This window comes from Thunnus thynnus, chromosome 16, assembly GCF_963924715.1.
Source record: "Thunnus thynnus chromosome 16, fThuThy2.1, whole genome shotgun sequence".
Lineage (NCBI taxonomy): Eukaryota > Metazoa > Chordata > Actinopteri > Scombriformes > Scombridae > Thunnus > Thunnus thynnus.
In genome coordinates this window covers 20,732,906-20,753,986 of record NC_089532.1, presented here as the reverse complement: position 1 = coordinate 20,753,986, position 21,081 = coordinate 20,732,906, and the positions used below count along the sequence as shown (strand labels likewise).

At 43.5% G+C, this 21,081-nt stretch overlaps 1 protein-coding gene across 4 annotated transcripts in view; it reads left to right on the top strand.

Annotated features, from left to right (window-relative positions):
- tiam2a (TIAM Rac1 associated GEF 2a) overlaps positions 1-21,081 on the top strand; it is a 92,097-nt gene that overhangs the window by 24,294 nt on the left and 46,722 nt on the right. For 3 of the 4 annotated variants that reach the window (XM_067615003.1, XM_067615005.1, XM_067615002.1), the window contains exons 2-3: positions 18,894-18,984; positions 19,880-21,061. In XM_067615003.1, coding sequence (XP_067471104.1) covers positions 19,886-21,061 — 1,176 coding nt within the window. In that variant the 5' untranslated portion in view covers positions 18,894-18,984; positions 19,880-19,885. Of the gene's footprint in view, positions 1-14,984; positions 15,009-18,893; positions 18,985-19,879; positions 21,062-21,081 lie in introns of those variants that run through there. The other variant, XM_067615004.1, reaches the window with a different exon arrangement.

Here is a 21,081-nt window from a genome sequence, read left to right as displayed (position 1 = left end):
TTTTAGGAAGTCCACTCTTCTGCTGTTGTGTAGCACCTTGTGCTGGGCAAATTAGTCTGGCAACATATGCAGAATCATATGTTAAATAATCAGCACTGTGTTCATTTCTTTGAACCATATGGCATAAAATATAGTAGCCCAAAGATGGGAAAGAGTGTTGTCAGGCAAACAAATCCATCACTTACCACACACAGAACCAACAGTGTCCATTACTCCATTCATCACAGTCTACCTTTAGCAGCCATATATCAGTCATCACAACACAAAATTGCCATAACTGTGCAGGTTATTGATGTTTGCTTTTTTTGCTTGCTCAGTAGCTCGCTTCACTGAAGTGCATTGGACATGATGTGCCCTTATCTGCACAGTTTCCCGGGCTTTGTGACAAACGCGAAGTGCTTTGGAAGGTCTTTGGCAGCCGTTATATTAGTGTTATGTTGAGGAACATTTTCAGGCTCATTAGCACTCCTCTGCCTGTCCAGCCCCCTCCCTACTTAAGCAGTCGGTGGTTTGATCTCCGAGCAAGATAAGCTCTTTTCTCCACTTCTCAGCCTCCAAGCTTTGTCATGTTGGTTCAGTCATTTGGCGCCAGGCCAGCGTAAACAGAGACAAGGTCCTGATTGCTTTAGGTCACCGGCAATCCTGGCATCCACTCACTGAACATGCTCAATTAAAGCTCTCTTGAAAATTCTTTTCTCCAAAGAGGTAAATGTATCCAAATAACCTGTTTCCTGGAGCGATATCATCGTCAAGGCTTATTTGGCTGACAGGCCTCGGCTGTCGGAAGGAAAGGGATATGTAAGTGAAAGAGCTCATTGTAAAGCACATAAAGATAAGGCCAAAGAAACAGTGTTGTTGGACGTTTTATCAGTTTTTGCAGTCCACGCCTCTGTAAAACAGCAGAAAAATAGTTTAATATGCATCACATCCTCAATGTAGGGGAAGCCAAGTGGTGTACCTGCCAGGCCGCAGCAGGATAGCCTGTGTGTGGGCTTGCTTGTTTTTACAGCACCCTCTGGATGCCCAAAGATTGACTAGCCTTTCTCCATTTCTCACTAAGGTCGACTTGGGTTTCCCTCATCGGCCAGAAACTTCCAGCTTCGCTTTTCTCTGCTCTGCTAGCGCCAAGACATGATCTCTGCTTGACTGTTACATAAGAGCTGTTTAACCCAGGGTTCTCTCTGTCTGGCCCAGGAGGATCATCTCCCTCACTGCTTGGCTTAGCTCTCCATGGCACCCTTGCCGCACAATCCACAGAACTGGTCGTTTTCACAGTTGATGGGTCCAGGTGCAAAAGGCAGGTGCAAAGTTTTCTAGACTTTCTGAGAACTCACACTAAGAACATTTTTGCTCCCAAACATACCATCAACTCACATAAGGGCACATAATTTATTCAAAGTCAAGAAGGTCAGTATCATTGCTAGCAAGTTCCTTTATGGGTTCATGCCAAGCCAAGCAGATTACGCTGAGTGCAGGTCGCCGCTCAGCTTGTTGCGACGTTGGACAGTCTTGCAATATTAATACATCTCTCTCCCCAAACGGTGTCACAGCAGATGCCACCAGACTCTCATAAATGCCCCTTTTTAAAAGTTTTAGCAGTCTAGCTGAAGTGGATGCACAGGCATGTCAGAGGATTATTAAAACTTGCTACTCATAGAAGCTCAATGCAACAAAACAGAATCTCCAAACCTAATGGTATTTTGTTAAAGAGATTGAGGGCAACCAGTTCGCTAGGCCGCTGCAAACATATCAAACACACGTGTGTGCTGTGTGTACAGGAGATGCCAGAGGCTATTAATGGTATTTGACATTCAACAGTCGTTGCAGGAGCTGACTCCTAATTTGTCTGCAGCTCGATCCTAATGTTATTAAACTTGCATGAGCCAAAAAGTGAACTGCTTGGTTTTATAGACTCCCACGGATCTGGTCCTGGTTCTTCTATCCAAGCATTTTGCTCCAAGAAAGGTTATCAAATATAAAAGATCTAAGCCTTATGTTTAAAGGGACTTTGTTAGGCTTTCTGAGCTTTGCTGCAGTAGTGACCCCACCTCTTTATACATCCTAGCCATTACACTTTATGCCTAGATCAGTGGCCAGTACCTCTCAATCCTCCCTGGTGGATTGACCCACTCAGCAGGACATTTTGTTTGCTTTTCCAGATGGATCTCCTTGGATGTGGATGATATGTAGTGTCTACAGTTTAGACTGGTGCTCTGTGGTAAAAGGGGGAACGACTGACTCACAACTACAAGGGATGTGCATATCCTGCGTGTAAAACAACTGGCGTGTGTGCGCATATGAGAAAATCACTGCTGAAGTATGTGAGGCCACTGTGGCGCACATGTTGTATAGCAGCTCTTCTGCTTGCATTCTTTCTAGCTGAATAATAAGAACTCTTGTGTTACACGGCATAACTCTCTCAAAGCCATCATCATCCATGTTGATGGACTAGCTGTGTGTGAACCGGCTGCTGGCTTTCACAGTGTGAGAGTTTTGATCTCTATCTCATCTGCTTTCATGGTAGGAATCCTTCTGCCTGCATATCAAAGAGGAAAAACACCTCTTTCATAGATGATGCATTTTTCTAAATCCATCTTTTATATATTCATTGATATTCGCCTTGCATGTGACAGGATCTGGTGTAAAGTGAATGCGTACAGTGCTGAAGTCATTCATTATAAATCATTTCCCCTTTTGGAGGATGAAATCATTTATTCGCGGTCTCATGAGGTTAGTGATCCAAGGAACACACCCTGACTGGTGACTAATAGGTGGCTGATGTTGTGTCACTCAACCCACTGACATGCACTGTCTAGAGCATAGAAATTCATCTTTCATTTCATCTCTCAATACAAACAATAAGTAGAAAGCTTAATTTCACTTATACTGCCTGGGGTATCTGTGATCAGACTTGACAGTTTTTGTTGGCAATCTCCAATTTTCTCAGTCCAAATGTCTGTTTCTGCCTGGCAGAGACTCTGAAACTGTAAAAGAATGACTTTAATAACTGTGATACTCTCTTGAAGTTATTTTGAAAACCATTCTTGTCTCTTTAGGCGCTTGTCCTGCTCCTCGGTAGTAATTTTGTGTGCGCGCGCGAGTGGTTTTGTCTCCAGTGGCAAGCCCTGTGGTCTGCTCGCGTGGAGAAATCGGCTTCACTGGAAACTTATGGTTGCCTTTTTTATACTAATAACGATATTTTACAGCGCATACGTCCGTCCTGGCATGCCCAAGCTTAAACTAATAATAACAATGTCGAGAAACGTCAGGAACTGGGTTTTCCTGACAGTTAAGATTGCTGTTACGGTTCAAAGAGCTGGGTGAAAGCTGTACTCACACAGTCATGTTGTATTATTAGCCTCACGTATAATTTCTAACTTTGTATTTTTTTCCTTTCACTCGATGATTCATATGTTCATTTGTCCTATGGCTGAGAAGATTTTGAAATAAGAAGTGGAAACCTTAATTAACACATCTCAACCTTTTTGTGTTTCATGGACATGCACACCACTTAAGTGGCCCCTAAGTCTGGCCCGAGAGAGAAAGAGAGAGAGGGGGGGGCGGGGTTGTCTATGGGTTTCATGTTTGGTCCCAGACATGCCTGCTGCTTTTGCTAATCATGCTATCATACAGTGCCACAGGCTTTTTTTCTAAGCCAACAAGTATTTTAACAACCTGGAAGACCGCACTCATTCTTTCCGATCTTTTACCAGCATCCATATCATCAAGCTTGATATCTGGGTTTTTGGCAAGCCATGCAGTACACTTTGGCTAACCACAGGAGGCCAGAGCCAAGATACATTATACATACATAGCATGAAAAATGCTGAAAAACTTTGGTATGGTTTTCTATATGCTGTATGCAAGGGTACATCAGAGCCACTTTGATGAAGTCTGAGACAAAACAGACTCACAGACTGTGCAGACAAGTCAGATCAGGTTAGATTGTTTAAACCACTATATACCTCTGTGGCCATTATTACTGTTTAAAGTGGGTTACAGTGCATGAGTCTTGTCAGTGTGTGTTCCCCTTTCTTTTCTGTTATTATGTAGCCTGGGTGGCAGTGCTTTCTCTTGATCATTCAGGAGTCAGAGAATCTGTGAATTTTTGGCTTTCTCCAGCAATTTTCTGTCTTCCTTCTTTCTGCCTTTCTCTTCTTTTTTTTTTCTTTTTGTACCTTCCTCTCACTGGGTGTGGGTGGAACAATTGCTTTATCTCCACCAGTAATGAGAGAAACAGTGGATGGCTTGTAGTCAGCCGTTTGCCTCAAGGGTTAAGTATCCATCTCCATTCCCTCTAAGCCCACCCCGGTTTAGGAGGAGAAGGCTGTGAATAAATACCACCCTTGTCCTCTCATAATGGAACAGCTTGACCTTCTGTGACCTCTGCTGGTTGGAGCATCTGCCTGTCGATTCCACTAGCCTGTCCTATGGGACATCACCAGGCTGTCACATCTGCCTTTAAGCAGTAATTCAATTGGTTGAATTTATTTTACAGAATAAAAATTAAAGACCGGCCTGTAATTTTTCAGAGCCGCAAAAGAAGCCTGTCAGCTCGAATATGCTGTTGATTTGCAGTCTGTAATTGTGTGCGAGTACTTGTTTCTTTCTGGGCACCGTGCATGACGACTGCATAATGAGCGTGGTCCTCATTGACATTCTTGAGCCTCCCTATATGGATGGGATAATAATGAGTTTGGCAGGGGCCTTAATTTAATCATGTCGGTGAAAGCGGTGCACATGTGGTGCAGCTGCTAGCGCTTAGCCGAGTCTTGCCATGCCCTCAGATGAGGTGCCATTCGGTGCCCGCTTTGGCTTGTTCCTGTGTTATATGTCTTTACGAGCCACATTCCTGTTTCTGAAAAGCTTTTGCAGAACAGGACAAAGGAGTTTGTTTTGCAAAAGATTTCTCTGTGACTTTCCTGCAGCAATCAAGTTAGCTCACGTGCCCCTGCGTCCGCGTGACCAGAGAAACTGGTTTAGGTGTTTTCCCTCAGCCTGCACAGGTCAGTCTTTGTTGTTCCGTTTATTTAGCTTTCCTCAGTTAAACACGGTGCTGAGTGCTTTGTGGAGCACCTGTTCTGGATTACAGGTCGATAACGGCTCCCAGCTAATGTCGTGTGATAATTCAACGGTGAAATCTGGCTTTAGGCATTTTGGCTCCTTTTTACAGTGAGCTTTATAGATTTTCAACCACAATGTTAAGAGTTACAATGAGGATTCATTGACAAATACACGAACCCACGTATATACGCATTTAAGCATGCAACACATTCTATATACTCCAATGAATTGCATTTTATTAACCTATGACACAGTTTTTGGACAGAAACTAGGTCATGGGTCACATTTGCTTGAATAGAAGCATGAAGACATGCAAATTTGTGTCACACCACAGGTGTTAAAACCTGTTTGTGTGTTGAACTCTCTGCAGGATGTGTTCAGTGTTGCCTTATTTCTCACACTTTTCAAAAAACACATCCCCACATGCACACACATGCGCACACACACACACACACACACACACTTAACCGCTCATCACAGCTTGAAGCTAACAGTCAATCATGGTTTTTATTCACCTAGGTGTGGTTGTTTACTGGCTGTCATGGTGAAATGAAGTCTGTCAAGATTGTTGGAAAGCTGCGGTCTGATGTGCAAAAAGGATTGGCTTTAATCAAATGACATCCAAATCTGTACAAATGCAATATGTGTATGTGCATGATTCTTTGTAAGACTATCTGCATGAAGCTCATGTGTGCACATAGTTGCTTGTCTCTACATCTTTTGCAGAAATTCAAGAGCCTGCTGCATGCACAGAGTAGCTTCAGACATCCAAAACTGGTGGCTCTGGTGATGAGTAAAATTTCTGTGTGTGTGTGTGTGTGTGTGTTTGTGTCTGGCTCGTCACCAGCTGTCCCACCCATCATCTGTGCTTTCAGGATGCTGAGCAGACAGTCTAGCTCAGATTTCTGTCTTCTTATCTGTGCTGTAAACCTGTTATGGACGGTACTCAGTAACTAATACTGTATATTACGTCCAGCTGTGCTTGAAGCTGTAATAAAAACAATTTGTTTGGCTAATGATAACAGGAGCAGCAATGTTCCTGCTTTCCTGTGAAAGCGAGATTGCACTAAGCTGGTTTTATTTCATAACCTGTTTATTGCTTAGGGAGTTAACCCACCTTTTGATTACTATCCAGCTCAATAGAGAATATTAGTTACTCTCCCTATTTGGTTGAAAAGCCAGTAGCTGTGAGCAGTCTAAGTCAGAGGATGGTTACTTTGCATGAAAATTTATAGAACGGAGCTCAGAACTGTGTTTACTAAAGCTGTACTGAAAGTGCGGTACATCCTTATTGGAGGCTGCATGAGTGTTTAAGGACATTTATGTGCTGTATGTGTGTAAACATGCGTGCATATAGACTCAAGGTACCCCAAGATGTGTCTAAACAGTGTTGATTACACCTGATGGATGGTTTATTTAGCTGTCCAGACTGTGGTCCTGTGTTTACAAGGCTCTGATGTAGGCCGGCGACCTGATGTTGACAACCCACCGCTTTTATCCTACAATCTACAGCCCAGCTGCCCGGCTCCACTCAGCTCAACTAGAGACCGCGATGTATGCTTGTCTCAAACAGGCGCAGGAATGTGACGGGAATACCAAAGCTTCTCTGAAGAATCATCACATTAATTTTCATTTTAAACAGAAAGAAATCACACTCCCATGTTTTCTAATGCATTTATTACGTGGTTCGGATGTGCTGCTGCAAAAAAGGTCAGCCTAATAAGCAATGCAGTCATGAAATTTGTTTTAAATGAGTTAATCCTCCATTCTGGCAGAGAGGGATAATGCTACTTGTTTGTAGTTCAGTTTCAGGCATTTATTTAAGTTGTCACTACTTTGAAACAAGGCAGAATAAAGCAGATCATTATATTAAGAACAGGCAAAGAAAGGTTTGCTACATGAAAACCTTACCGGTAAGTCAATTTGGACTCAATTATCTCACAAAGTGCAAGGTGTATTTATTCAGACAGAAAGAAAACCGGACAATTTATGCGCCACATTGAAGGAGCTGCCATGTTGGATGACGACAGTTCTCCACAGGTAACATCCGTCCTGAGCACTTAAGAGAAGCAATCTTTCAGACCTGCCAATGTGGTAAAAGAGAGGCTTTAATATAGACTGTAATTGCCTTAGGTAATGGCCCTTAATGGCTAGCTGAGCAAAAGCTTCTTTGTTATCTTTCTTAACCTTGATCATGATGAGCAAACCAACCAGACAGGCCCAGACTAGCATAACCACCTATAATTGACTTAAAGCATCATCTTGGCTTTCACTGTCAGTTTGTTTAAGGCTTTAGCGGATGTGACTGTGATGTGTGAATGGCGGTGAAAGTGCTGAGCTAACACAAACTACTATGACCTGGACATTGCCGTATGTCTCACCTATTTATTTTCATTGGTTTGTTTTCTAGGTCACTTACTTGTGTTATCAGTCAGACGGTCAAGAGAACAATGAATTCAATCAGAGCCAGCTGAGTGACTTATGCTCTGTTTGGCCTGACTGTAATCTACACTTTGGCCCTTAATAGGCCATAAAAGGAGAGACATTGCCAGTTGGAGTGCTAGTTTACCATGAACATATGGCTCGCCTTGGCAATAGGGAGGTAACATTTGAATTACCATATCCATTAGCATCAACCTGTCCTCTGGCTTTCCAAGCTTAAATCACACGTCAGTGAGTCATCAGCTCACACAGTGCCAACAGATTTCTGAATAAAGTTTTTGACTTGCAGCGGGCAAAGCTGCCTCCAGGGGCCATGAGTGGTGCTCTACACCCAGGGTGGGGGGAGGCCACAAGGGCAAACTCCCTCTGGCGTCAGAGCTCCTCAAGAATGCAGAGAGGGATTAATGCATGTCTGTGGCAGTGATGGATGGGATGAAGAGCCCCGACCTGACCCCCCTCTCCTCCTCCTCCCCCCCCACACACACACTCACACATACATATCCACAGAGCATCTGGATGCAGACTGTTTGGCCCTCCCTTGCAGCAGTATCTGCCAGCTTAGCAGGTGTGTGTGTGGTTTGAGTGTTTCTGTTTGTGTGTGTGTGTGTGTGTGTCTGGTGGGACAAAGCCAGACATGGTTGTTTGCCCTACTACCCCAGATAGAGCTGTATTCACCTGCCGCTTGTCATTTTGGTTAGAAGGAGCAGCTTTTATTATGCTATCTCACGTCTGGGGCAGTTTGAGCGATTCGCTTTGTCCTTTTGAAATTGCCGATGAATCGATTTCTGCTCCCTCAATAGGTTTTTCTTTCCTGTTGAGTCCAGTGATTGATGCTGCAAGTGTGTCTGTTTTGAATGTGTATGTGTGACTTCCAGTATGGTAACATCGATTACTGTACGTGCACGCGTCTACCTGCTCCCAAATCCCCAGTACCTCATTGTTTCCCTGAAACCTCTGGTGATTCTGTTTGACCTCCAGCAGCTGGCTCTGTCTGTGTGACTGATACTGTACCGCAATGGTCAATGATCTCTGATGGATCACCTTAGGGAGCTTGGAATATGTCTCACATGACTGCCGCAGCACACTACAGTGGCTATTGCTATGGTAATGAGTGAGTGAGTGAGTTGAGGGCTGATCGTATTAATCACTGGAGCTCACACCACGTAGCGTGTGACAGATTATACTGCAGCGCACAAAGGGCAACCACAGTCAATTTCAGTGGAGATAATACAGTTTGCGAACAGGCTTAGTACAGGCGTATTATGCAGGCATTCACATCCAATGCATAGAATATACAAAGTCACTGTGAACCTTGGAAAAAAGTTGATGAGATGAAAAAGGTTTCGTCTTTTTGATGGTGCATAGGATTCAAACCGACCTTCCTGAAGGTTAACAGCTAATGTCGCTGGTCTTTTTCCCCTTCTCTCCACCTCAAAGGCACTTTTCTTTTCCCCATCTCTTATCGGCGGGGAGATTAATTAAGTATCTCTCCCTTCTCTTTGAACGAGGAAGCTGTCGCGCTCTGCCCTGTCTTCCTGGGCAGGGCTTAGTGTGCGTTTGTTTTTCCCAGCAGCCTCAGGGTCTCTTATCTGACCTGTGGCTGCTAAAGACTCCGGTTCCTTGTGTTTCACATGCACAGCCTGTCACTGATTCTATTACTTTTACCAGCAGCTCCAGGCATTTTCAATATAGCTTTGCATCTTGAAGACAGGGGCTTTTAAAGCTTGCTCTGCTTTAGCTCTGCTATGAGTGATGTCTGTGTGAGAATATACTGATTTCACAAAAAAAAAAAATCAATGCAGCTAAATTGTGGCAATATCAAGTCAGTCTGAAATCCAGATACTGTAGCTCTGGAATAAGTTCAAGAACATGCTGATGGTGTGCGTGTGTTTATGTCTTTTTCTTTGGCAGAGTTAACCCTCAAAATGACCTTCCCACTGCCCATTAAGCTGCTTAATTAGGAGAGAAGCTGATGGAAAGCTGATTTGCACCTGCAGTTTTCCAGCTGTTTGCTATATCTCACACACGTACACACACTCCATCTTTTTGTCAGAGCCGTTAACCTATTCCTCCCTCTGCCACTCAAAAAATCCACACGTAAAAGCGGACATGCACACACACATGGGTGCCTGGTTATGTTTTAAAATGGGGGAGCAAACTTGCAAAAATACATAATTGGTGGAGGAGTCTTAGATTCCTCCCCCAGAAAAAACAATATTTTAATTTAAAACAAAATTCCTGCATTTCTAGACCACCTAACCTCTTGGATTAGCTAAATCAAGAAACGGCCACCTGCACTAGTCTAGATTAGTTAAATTGAGGGTGCTATAAAAACCAAGAATGCATCAAGAACAGTATATATTGGATGGATCAGGACTGGAAATAATTATTAGTAGAATGGCTATTTCATATTTATGGCACAAGAGGAGAGGGAGAGACACTGTGCTGCTGCTAGGAGAGCTACTGACTGAGATTACTCTGAGCAGCATGCATGAGAATAAATTACAATATAATAGATTTGTGTATATTTCTTGCTTTCTCTCTGATGGGCTGAATAATTCGCTGCTGCACGCTGCTGCTGTTGTGATGTGATGCTCTGTCTTGTCTGTCTGTGCGCTGTCAGTGTCCTCTTTCCACACCACAATGTAATCATCATATTATGAATTTGCTTTTCACTGTGTGAGAAAATGGAGGTGTGGCGTGAGAGCGTGTGAAAATTGTCTATTGCATGAGTCTCACGGTCAATGTGTGTGAGCTGGCAGCCCTGTTAATAGCCACCTTACACTTAAAAGAGCCGACTCTGATTTGGCTCCTTTCGAACATCCCATATCCACAGCCGAATCTTGTCCCGTCAGCGAGCTAATGTAGGTGAGCGGGCTGGTTAAGTTAGCTAACATTTACTAAAATCCGTTTGGCACTTTTCGCTAATTAAAGTTTGGCTGGAGTCAATGTACCAAGCAGGTTCATTCAACATACACTAGGCTATCTTTTCCTATGTTCTATTTTCAGTCAATGATCGCAGTTAAGCTAAATGGCAGGTTTCTCACCTTTGTGAACAGTCAGACTCCTGTGTGGGTTATCAGACTGTGATTGACAGCCAAAGCATGGTGTGGCAAACGATCAACAACGGGTTCGACTGAACGTACTCAAAAGGTGGTCCAAAAATATGTGATTTTCTTTTTTTTACTTGTTTTTGTCAGTTGCTGAAAATAGAAAAATGATCATTGACATAGGCTGCCTAAATATAATCACCTAATTGCGGGGACTATATGATGATATGTTTATTTTTAAGAAGACAAAAAGTGGGTTAGCAAAACCATAATTTTGCTCTCCCTAATTGAATAATGGGGATGCATTTGCTCCACTTGATCCATTGCTCAGGCGCCTATGCACACACACACACACACACACACACACACACACACACACACACACACACACACACATACACACACACAAGCACACAGCAGATGGATGCTGACACCCCCTTGAGGATGTTCTGAGTCAGTGTCTCCTCTAAACAAAGCATCAGAAGCTGTTTACACCAAATTTCTCATTTTTGATTTCTTTGATTTCTACACTGGACCTGTCAGCAGAGAGCAAAAACCCTCTGGTGTTGTCCTCTCGTACACACGCTGTCTCGACACACGCAGGCACACATCATCCCTCTTTTGTTAGCAGAGAGCCTGTATTTGCCGACATATACTGGTTGATTTAAAGTCGGTGTCAGACTCTCTGTGTTTTGGGCTGTCAAGTCTGACAGGAGCTGTAAAAGCAGTAGAAAATGAACTGAGTTGACAGCAGGGGAGGCTGGCAGAAAATAGAGATTTCACTGTATGAGACAGAAGGATTAAGAGGCAGACGAGGAGGAAAAGAGGATAATTAGTGGGAGGGTTGACCTTTAGAATGTCACAAAATATGAGAAAAACATTTTAAATGTTATGTATTTTCCTGATTTGAGTTTTGCACTTTTGCATTTTTGTTGTGTTTTGTTAAACTTGCAGGAGTGTGTAATTTTGGAAAATAAAAAAAGAAACTTCTCAACAGGGAATACTTTAAATCAAGGTAGCAGTTTTTATCAGGGTAATATATATATTTTTGTCTTTGATTAACCATGGAGCTGAACTGTTAAATATGTGGAGTGGGTTTGAGTGTGGAAGCCAACCACCAAACAAAAGACTTGACCTTTCACCCTGACCCTGAAAGCATCCCAGCTTAAATGAATTCCATCAGTCCACACCCCTCAGTTCCTCTGACCCTCTAGTTAAATTTCTAATGCATTCTAGACCCTAGATATTTAAAATCCATGTTTTCTGAATGTGGTGGTGCGCTAATCTTTTCTAAAATGAGCAATTAAGATCATTTTATTCCCTCCCAGCAGACATTTTGTTCACAACTTGCCGCTTGCTGCAGTCCCCAGTGAGCAGGATAATCAATGGCATCAAACCATAAACGGCCTCCAGCTATGAGAGTGGCTCCATCACGCTGTTTAGGAGGGAGACATTAAGTATTAGCATCCCGACTGAAAACTCATATTTCTCCCACTGACTTCCCACCCCCCAACTCTCTTCCTCCACCCAATCCATCAGCTTTGGTCCCATGAGCATCGCTCAACCAGTGTCACTTCTTTTCATCAAAGATGGATTATTGAAAGTGATTTGTCTTAGATTTAATGTGACATAATTTACGCCTCATAAAAAGCATCATTTACATGAAAGTTAAGGTGCTCTCTAAGTACATTAATGTAATTAATCCATCAGAGGTGTTTGCAGCCACTGAGCTGGATGCATTAACATTTGGTCTCCATTTAATGCTTTAAGTTCTCTTCAAAACATGGTTAAATAAAGCTCATATTTATTTCATGTTATTTTGGTAGTAGGGCTGAAATGGGGCTGCAACCTAAGATTATTGTCATTACTGATAAATCCATCAGTTATATTTTTGATTAAATGTTTAGTTGTTAATGAGATATAAAAATGCCTGTTAGAATTTCTCAGAACCCAATGCAACATCTTAAACTGGCTTGTTTTGTCTGGTTAACATTAAAAGGTAGGCCTATTCAATGTACGGTCATCGAAAATTAGAAAATCTTCACATTTTAGAGGCTGGAACCTGCAAGTTTTTACTTAATGATTATCAAAGTTATTGTAGATTAATTGGCTTTCAACTACCTAATTGATTTAGTTAGCAATTAGCAATAGCATTTTTGCACAAAAAATTTGTGATTAAAAAAACAACTGTCTCTGTCTCAGATTAAGAAAAGTATGAGTCTTGGAAACACAAAGACTATATAAATGCTCTGAGCTTTTTAAACCCTAAGGCACTTTTACCTTTAACTATCTGCCATCATTAAAGTTGCTTTAGGACCTAATGTTGGTTTAACTGCAGTGTTTGTGTTCGTGAATTGGCGGAGAGTATTTCTGTGACGGACATGGATTTTGTCACGTTGCCATTGTTGCACAGAGACAGAGAGGCCATCTGGGGTCATCTTAGAACTCAATATCAGTGGGGATTTTGGGTCTTTTAAAGCTTTATCCCAAGGCAAAGCTCTGCTGATAAACTACTCAAACTCCGTGTCACCCCATGCAACAATAGTACTCCCTATTTCCTCCATGTAAAATCTTGTTAGATACGCCTTTTTCCTGTATTTCCTGTGCTGCATTGGTTACCATCTGAGTAAAGCAGACACATGGGCAGAGTACGATGTATCAGTATCTTCTTTAGTTATGTCATTATCATGATGTAGTGCAATGTGACCTTTAGCTTCCACTACCAAAGCAGGCATTAGCTCAGCAGCTGAAAACATGTAAATGGACGTAACATTGATGTCTGTGCATGAGTCAGTTGCCCAGAGCTTATATATAGAGGGATTGGATTTGGCTCCGGAGAGCTTGTTGTGGCCTTAATTGATCTTAATTAGAGGTCAGATCATTTGGCCGGATGGAATTAGACTCAGCACCTGCTCTGTCTGAATATGCATCACAGCGCTCCTCCCTGCCTTCTCTTTTCTTTCTCAGTGCCTCTCTCTTTTCAAGCCTCTCTCTGGGCACGTTGTTGACCAACCTTTTAGCTGCCTCCATCTACAGCCCGACAAAGGGCTTTGTGAGGAGCTCCGAATAGGCCACGAGGACTATTGTGTTGTTAACAATGTTGTTTAGCCCCAGTGAACGCTGGCTGATATTGTGTCCCAGAGCTGATGTCTCCATGTCAAGCAGCAGGCTGATGGAAGACTATTCCACATCTGCTCATGCAGCGTGGCATGGACATGACTTTGAATAGCTTTTCAGACTATGATGAATTTCCAGAGAAGAACACAGTCACATAGGCTCTCATGTTTTCCATTTGAGATCTACTATAATGTTCACCTAGCTCCTCTGAAATAAACAACTGGATTGTGAGCAGCTTTGGGAACAGTCTGGCACGCTTCGTCCAGTTCAAATGCTGTGCCGTGTTCTGGTGTGGCTTTCTGAATAGGTCCAGTTTGACTGTGTGACCACAGCTATGTGAACCATAGACAAATGGAGGCATGCATGTGTTTTTAGACCGACGGCGGTCTCAAGTTCGTCTCCACTGGGATACGGCTTAGTCACAACATTTCAAGTGCATCTCTCAAGAAATTGTAATACCAGGGAAAATTTTGACTCTTTTTTCTTGCGTTTTAATTAGCTTCTCAAAATGAGATGCACATTTCGACCCTCTGGCCCCTGGAAACTTTCAGAGAGATTAGCCATGTTGCTAACTCTGTTTCCTCTTCTGTAATTTCCTCTTTGGCCCTGCTCTTTATAAAACCAAGCCCCTGTCTTCATTCACTGTACTTTTCTTCTTATTCTCTGGCTCATACTGACTCATACACACACATATGCACACACACTCTTTCTGTCTCCCCAGTAGCTGGCTGCCTCCCTGGCCTCCTCCTGGGGTCATTGTGGTATTTAGGGTCAGACAAGAGCTCCAGTCATTGCGCCCTCCCCACTGCCTCCCAGGCAGTACTGCAGCCATTATACGCCTGCTTGTCTCGCCCAATCGCCTCAAACAGCTATGGAAAACCGCCTTGGCTGTAACAAGCCCTGCATCCTCCTCTTAGCCAACGGAAAAGCAGGATATAGGAAAAACAACTCTGTGGAGAAGTGGAGCCTCTTTTCAGTGGAGACTCTTAATGGATGAGAGCCTTAAAACATCGTTACCTCTCTTTCTGAGAGAGCTCTTCTGTTGAGAACTTTCCACTTTTTCCTCCCCACTCTCCTGCTTTTCCTCTTGGCGCTCCGTTACCCAGGGTTGCCCCGGGAGGATTGTGATTCGCTGCCGCTTCGAAGCCGGGAGGGATTTTCCACGTGTCTTCCAGTGTGCCTGGGTGGTTGAGTCAGATGCGGTGTGCGTATGTTGCTTTAAGACTCATCGAGCCTTCACAGGGAGAATCCACTTTGAGATCAGAGAACACCAGCTAGATTTCTCCTTTTGCAAGCTCTTCAAAGAGCTTTTAGATTAAAGCTCGGGCCACAGAGGTAAGGGATGTTATGGGCTCTGTGTTTTATCTTCCTCTCCCTTTGTTTCTCCTATTTACTGGATTAAGAGCAGGCTGGGGTGAAGAGGTTGCATTGTGTTTCCTACTGTTGAGATGTACAGGTGTTGGTTACACTGTGTGTTTGCATGTGCGAGTGTTGTTTTTATTTTCCAGCTGTATCCAGTAGATAGCAGTTGGACTTTAGTTTTTATCTCAAGTTTATGGCCTTCCTTTCTTTTCAAGCCTTCAGCAACATAGCCTTGTAAATGAAGTATGTACATAATGACCTTTAATAATCTCTGACTTTATCACTTTTACTGCTGTTTGTTTCACGGTTGTCAGCAGTTTTATGTCTGTCACAAGACAAACTTCCCACCTAGTCTAAAGTCCTGCTTAAGTTGGTGGTTGCTTGCTCGGTGGGAGCACATTGTATGAACGTGTTTGGAAACATTTTCATTTTCTTGGCATCACTGTGGAATGGCAGTGGCATACGTGTATAAATCTTTCAGAAGGCTGCCATGTCATTTTTGGTCAGGAGCCAGGCACAGAGCTTCTAAATGTATAATGAAAAACTCCAAAAGACACTTAACAAGCACTTTGATGGATGTTTGGTGGCTCTGGCTATATTCACCGCACAGTAATGTGGGCTTTCAGCGAGTGATTCATAGATAGATATTCTCTTCATAAGCAAACAACCGCAGGATACTTTAAATCTGGTTCATATGACAAAAACTCAGCGGGGGATGGCCTGGTCTTTGGCTCCAATAATACTGTTTTCTCTTCTTCTTTACTTCCTGTTGTTGTTTTTGTACTGAAAGAACTTGTGGGTTGCTTTGCATAAGTTTTAATTTAAGATGCATCTGAAGCTTTAAGTGCACTGCTCCTTTAAGAGCTCAGTTGTCACGGTGCCGGAGGAAAGTGATAAGAGACAAGTCCCATGGGCTGTGATTTGACAGGAGGAAAGCGGTGTGATTGTTGTAGCAGTCACTACAAATAAAAAATGACCTCATAGTACCTAGTTTGACAGCATAATAATTCAAAAATAAAACCTTGTTGGTACTTAATGTTGCAATGGGATTATTTTTTGCCACTCTGTCATTTGCATTGCTGACATATGATTTCTTCTGTCAGAATCACATGTTAAATAAGGATTGTGCAGTATGGTTGGCCTATATTTTCAGCTGCTCTATGTGCTCTTAGAAAAAGTCTGCCAAGACTGTACTTTTATCTTGAACGTACTGTAGTAGTGTGAAAAACTGCACTAACAGCATCATGATCTTACAGTGTGGCTTAGCTCTCTGGAGGATTGCCCTGTGTTTCACACTGCTGTGTCAATAGTTTGTTCCTCCAGCTTTGTTCCTCAAGTTTAGATTCAAGGACAAGAGAGTCAGAAGAAAGCATAGATCTCCAGACTCTTGTTCCACAGATGCACGGTGGTCTTCCTAAAGGAAAAAGACAGTTACTCCCTTAACACGCTGCCTTCATGTACCTACTGTGTTTATACCATGCCGAGGTGTGGCCCATTCCTCACCATTATCCTGAGCTCCAGACCCAAGACACACACAGTGCCAGACTAAACATGGAGCTTACGTGGGAGTCATTCCGGGGCAGCAGGAGAAGAATGCCAGGTCACAGGGTGTGTCGAGGAGTGTTGGGGTGGCAGTGGTCCCTTGGCCCCTGAGCAGATGGCCTGTAGGAAGGCTATTGACGAGAGGATTGAAGGGGAAGAGGGAGGGAGGGTTCAGAGTGAGCGCAGTGGTTGCAGCTAAAAGGAAGACTTGTCTTGTTGTTCTCCCAAAACAGTCGCACAATACTCTGGTTCAATTTGCAACAGAAGGCAAACGTGTGTGTCTTTAGGTTTGTGTGTTGGCACGCCTTTAAGCCTTTCATACTAGCAGCCCTGCTCTGCCTGAATAAACTTTACAAGAAAAGCGTCAGTAGTAGCGTTAAAAGAAAGCACGCATTGTGACAAGTTCGACAAGCGGCTTTATGCCGACTCCCGGTGTTGTCGGCAGCTGCTTTCTAGGTGTTTACCTCTGAGCTTTGTTTAGTTACTCCTCATTCATGTGCAGAGACTCCAAAACATTTTACGCTGAACATTTGAGTCTCCAGATGCAAAAGAAACTAACAAAAAGCAAAATATTTTTCACCTGCTTGCCATGCCTCACTGCAAACTAGTGATGCTAACTGGTGACATTGTGCATGCCCAATTTAGATATGGGATATAAAAATTTGGGATGTAGAAATTGAGTAACTTAGATGGTTTTACCACAGTTTTCTAAGTTGATGAAGTTGACCCAGGTGTTCAGAGACTAGTCAAGTTCAAGTGACCATGTATAAGTACCCTTTGCCCAGGGAACCATGCATGACAACGCTGGAAATTGTTTTTGTTTCTAGTAGAAAATGGCCCATATGGGTGGGTTCAGGGTCATAGTACCTAGGCCATCTCTCAGTGTCTGTATTGCTTTTATTCAACATCTACTCCCTGTAACTCACCTTCTAACTCATGACGAATGAAGCAAGCGTTTGGTTAATCCTCTGATCAGCTCAGAGTGATGGTTCAAGTTCAGTACCAGGTCTACATGTCTCCAGCAACAAATTTCCACTCAACTACTTTTTCACACACATTCTAAACAGTTTGAAGGAGGGAATTATTTCCTTGTGTGGCTCCTTGTGATGTTTGATTTTTTGTTGTTTTTTTTGTTGTAACATTAGCCTGCATCTTTGCCCCGTCCTTGAACTTCAGGATCTAGTGCCTCACGTGCTTCACACTCAAATCGTTCAAGTCCCCTGGAATTTCCTCCTCAACTTCATGTATTAAACACACAACACACTCTTTTACAGTAGTCCATTTATTCAGTCACACTATTTAATCTCACCTCACAGTCAAGGTACATCGAAGCAGGAGCAGATCAACTCTTAATGCTGCAGATCACTTAATCCTGAAGGTTAGGGCTTTTGGCAGTGGGCTGTTTACACTGTAACCCTACACATGCTGTACGTGTGCTGCGAGGCTTAGTGGAGTTAGCACTATTTGAAAGCCTTCCTGGGAGTTTGAGCTACATACATGTAAGTGGGTTATATTACACACATACAAGACGGAGTCAGACTGCTTCTCGGAAGATGCCCGGTGCCTCCACAAAGAGTGCTCCTCAGCCGTTTCTGGTTTTGGATCCTGCCCCCGGACAAATTTGGCGGTGACGAGTGAAAAAAAGGAGCAAGCTAGGATTCCAAGGTTTAAAAATAAACAGACGGGTAAACTGTAGCCGGCTTTGAAAAACTTTCCCAACCCCGATCAAAGACGACGTCATTTACTTGTGGGGAGGTGGAAAAATGCGACTAATGTTTGGTTTGGATGGCTGATTGAGGAGAGTTAGATTTGGAGGGGTGGAGTGAATTTTTAAACTAGTCATACTGTATCGCCAGGGTGGCACTACTCTACTGTACTGACTCAGTGCAAAGCTTGGTTGATGTGATACCACTGGGAACTTGGTTGAAGTTTGTTGGACCTGTTACTTATTGTATAGCATGGCATAGTTTTTGTGAAGAAATACTTTCATCTCTGGTACATTGGCTGAACCATTTCTGCAACCCTGCCAACATGAACAATGTTTTTTTTTGCAGATACAGAAAATCTCAAATTACCAAAAGTAAGACAATCTCTCAGATGCTGGTGGAGCCTTATTTCTGTTTTTAGTGGCTTTGTTTATCTCACTGAGAAACAAGTAGTGTGTATTTACCAAGTCTTCTCCCAAATCCTGGGGATTAGGTCTACTCTTTAACTGGCACACCTGTTATCAAACATGGAGCTCATTACATGGAGTAAATTGCAGTGCTGTGTGCAAAGAGACTAAACTCAGTCAACTTCTCTCTCTCTCTGTTTCAGATGAGCCAGACGACAAAGGAAAGAGTTTATTGTGAGAAATGAGGCGGAGGGAACCGTGCAAATAACAATCTGAGAAGAGACTTTGAGACAGGTGAGTGAGAACTGTGGCTAAAATATAATCATGCTTCATATACAGGTTGCGGGGCGATATGATTTTGCTTTATTATATCTTTTGCTGAAATTAAAAAAACATTTCCTCTTAGTCTTTATTTAGTACATGTTGGAGACATTGCCTTTATCTAGAGGTCTTTGTCTGTGTTAACTGTTTTAAAAAAGGTGTTAAATCCATGCCACATTTTGCAGAGAGGTTTGTTTCTAGTTCCTAATCTACTTTTGCTAATTCAAAGACCTGGAGATGGGTAAAGGTGTTAAATCTTAGCTGGACCTATTATGTAATCACTTCACAGACAGCATACGATGCAGTACTGTTTCCTACTGACAGCAGTTGTCCCAGTAGTTTATGTGCTATAGCATCAGCCATGTAATGAAATGTCTGTCTGGTCACGGCTTCCCGTCACTAATGTAAGAGTGTTGTGGACAGTCTGGAAGTGATTTTTTTCATTGTCCTGAACTCCATCACACATAACAACCATGACAGCCTAAAGCCTGTTCATCTCACTTGACATTTCTGTAGAAAGAATGGAAGAATGTAGTAAAATGAGAGGGGGGTAGACCCTACAGGATAATGACCAGATGCGATAGATTTACTTACAGCTATTTTCTTCTAAGGGCATAAGGAAGATATTAGACATGCTGCTGTTTTATTCTGGAAAAAGCCACTGCAAATTTAACAATAATGTGCGTGGTCTATGGGAGTGTACCCATTACTGTTTATGAGTAATAAGTTAATTTTATGTCTCTGATGAGCTAGCATTATGTCATACATGTCATATATATTATACTGCCTGTGTGAGTACTATTCATTTTCCAGCAGCATAATCCTGGTGACAGTATGGTTTAGTTTCTTATTTATTTTTATTTTCCAGAAGGAGATGGGAAATTCAGAGAGCCAGTACAGCATCCAGGGTCCCAAAGGCACCAGCTTTGTCTTCCCTGGAAAACAGAAGCCATACTCACTGAAGCTCCGCTCAGCCAAAGACGACGCTCTGTCACCCCATACATGGTGGAAACATGCACCAGGAGGCTCAGGGTACAAGGCCAGGTCTGTTGGCCGCGGCTGTCTCTCTCCTCCTAAAAGCCGGCAGCCTTACTCCACTCGTCACTATGACTATGTCTCCAAGGGAGCGAGGGGCAGCCCAAGTGAGCATCGCTGGCATCGGACTCCTGGATGTGGTATACACAGGCGGCATACGTCAGATGAATATGAAGATAATCCATATGGTGCAGAGCTCAATGGCCACACCTTGAATGGACACAGTGATGAGCATGAGGTTTTAGAAGACCAGAGCAGCCCACGGGTGGTGATCAAGAAGGATGGCAGTCTCAGGGTGGAGTTCACCAACACCTCAGGCAATGCCCTCCTGCTGGATGAGGCTTCTGGTCCTGTCCAGCTCCTTAAGTTCTCTCCCAACCTGGAATCTGCCTCTACCCCCAGTCTGCCTGGTTCCAGCGGTAGTAGACCTGATAGCCACCGCAGTGGTCCACCACCAGCCTCTACCTCCTCCACGGCCAGGACCAGTAAAGGAAGCTCACTGAGCTCTGATGGTTCCTGGTATGACTCTCCCTGGGGGCCCAGCACAGAGCTGTGTGAGCAGGACCAACCCTGCTCTGCCAGCCGGACACTAGTCCACTCCCCCATCCACCAACTTGACTCTTTCACTGAGCAGTGTCCCCCTTTGTCCATTACAGACCTCTACAGGGACTCCACAATGGCTGCTACCTTTCCCACAGCCAAGGACTTGTCCTCCCGTTTACAGGAGCCTCCACCAGGTCGACGGACACACCGAGCCTCTTTTGCATCAGTCCTGGATGTTCCCTTGGAGGAAGAATGCCCAGAGGCCCGGCAATACTCATCATACACCTTGCCATGTCGAAGGCCCAAAGCCCACACCATGAGTGAGGATCTAGACCAGTACCCTGATCAGGAACAGCACCAGGAGCAGGTTGGACCAGATTTTGGCTTCCACAAGAAAGGTTCCATTAAAAACCGCATCCGACGCTTGAGTGACTGGACTGGCAGCCTCAGCCGCAAGAAGAGGAAATCTCAGGTAAATTTAGTCAGAATGGG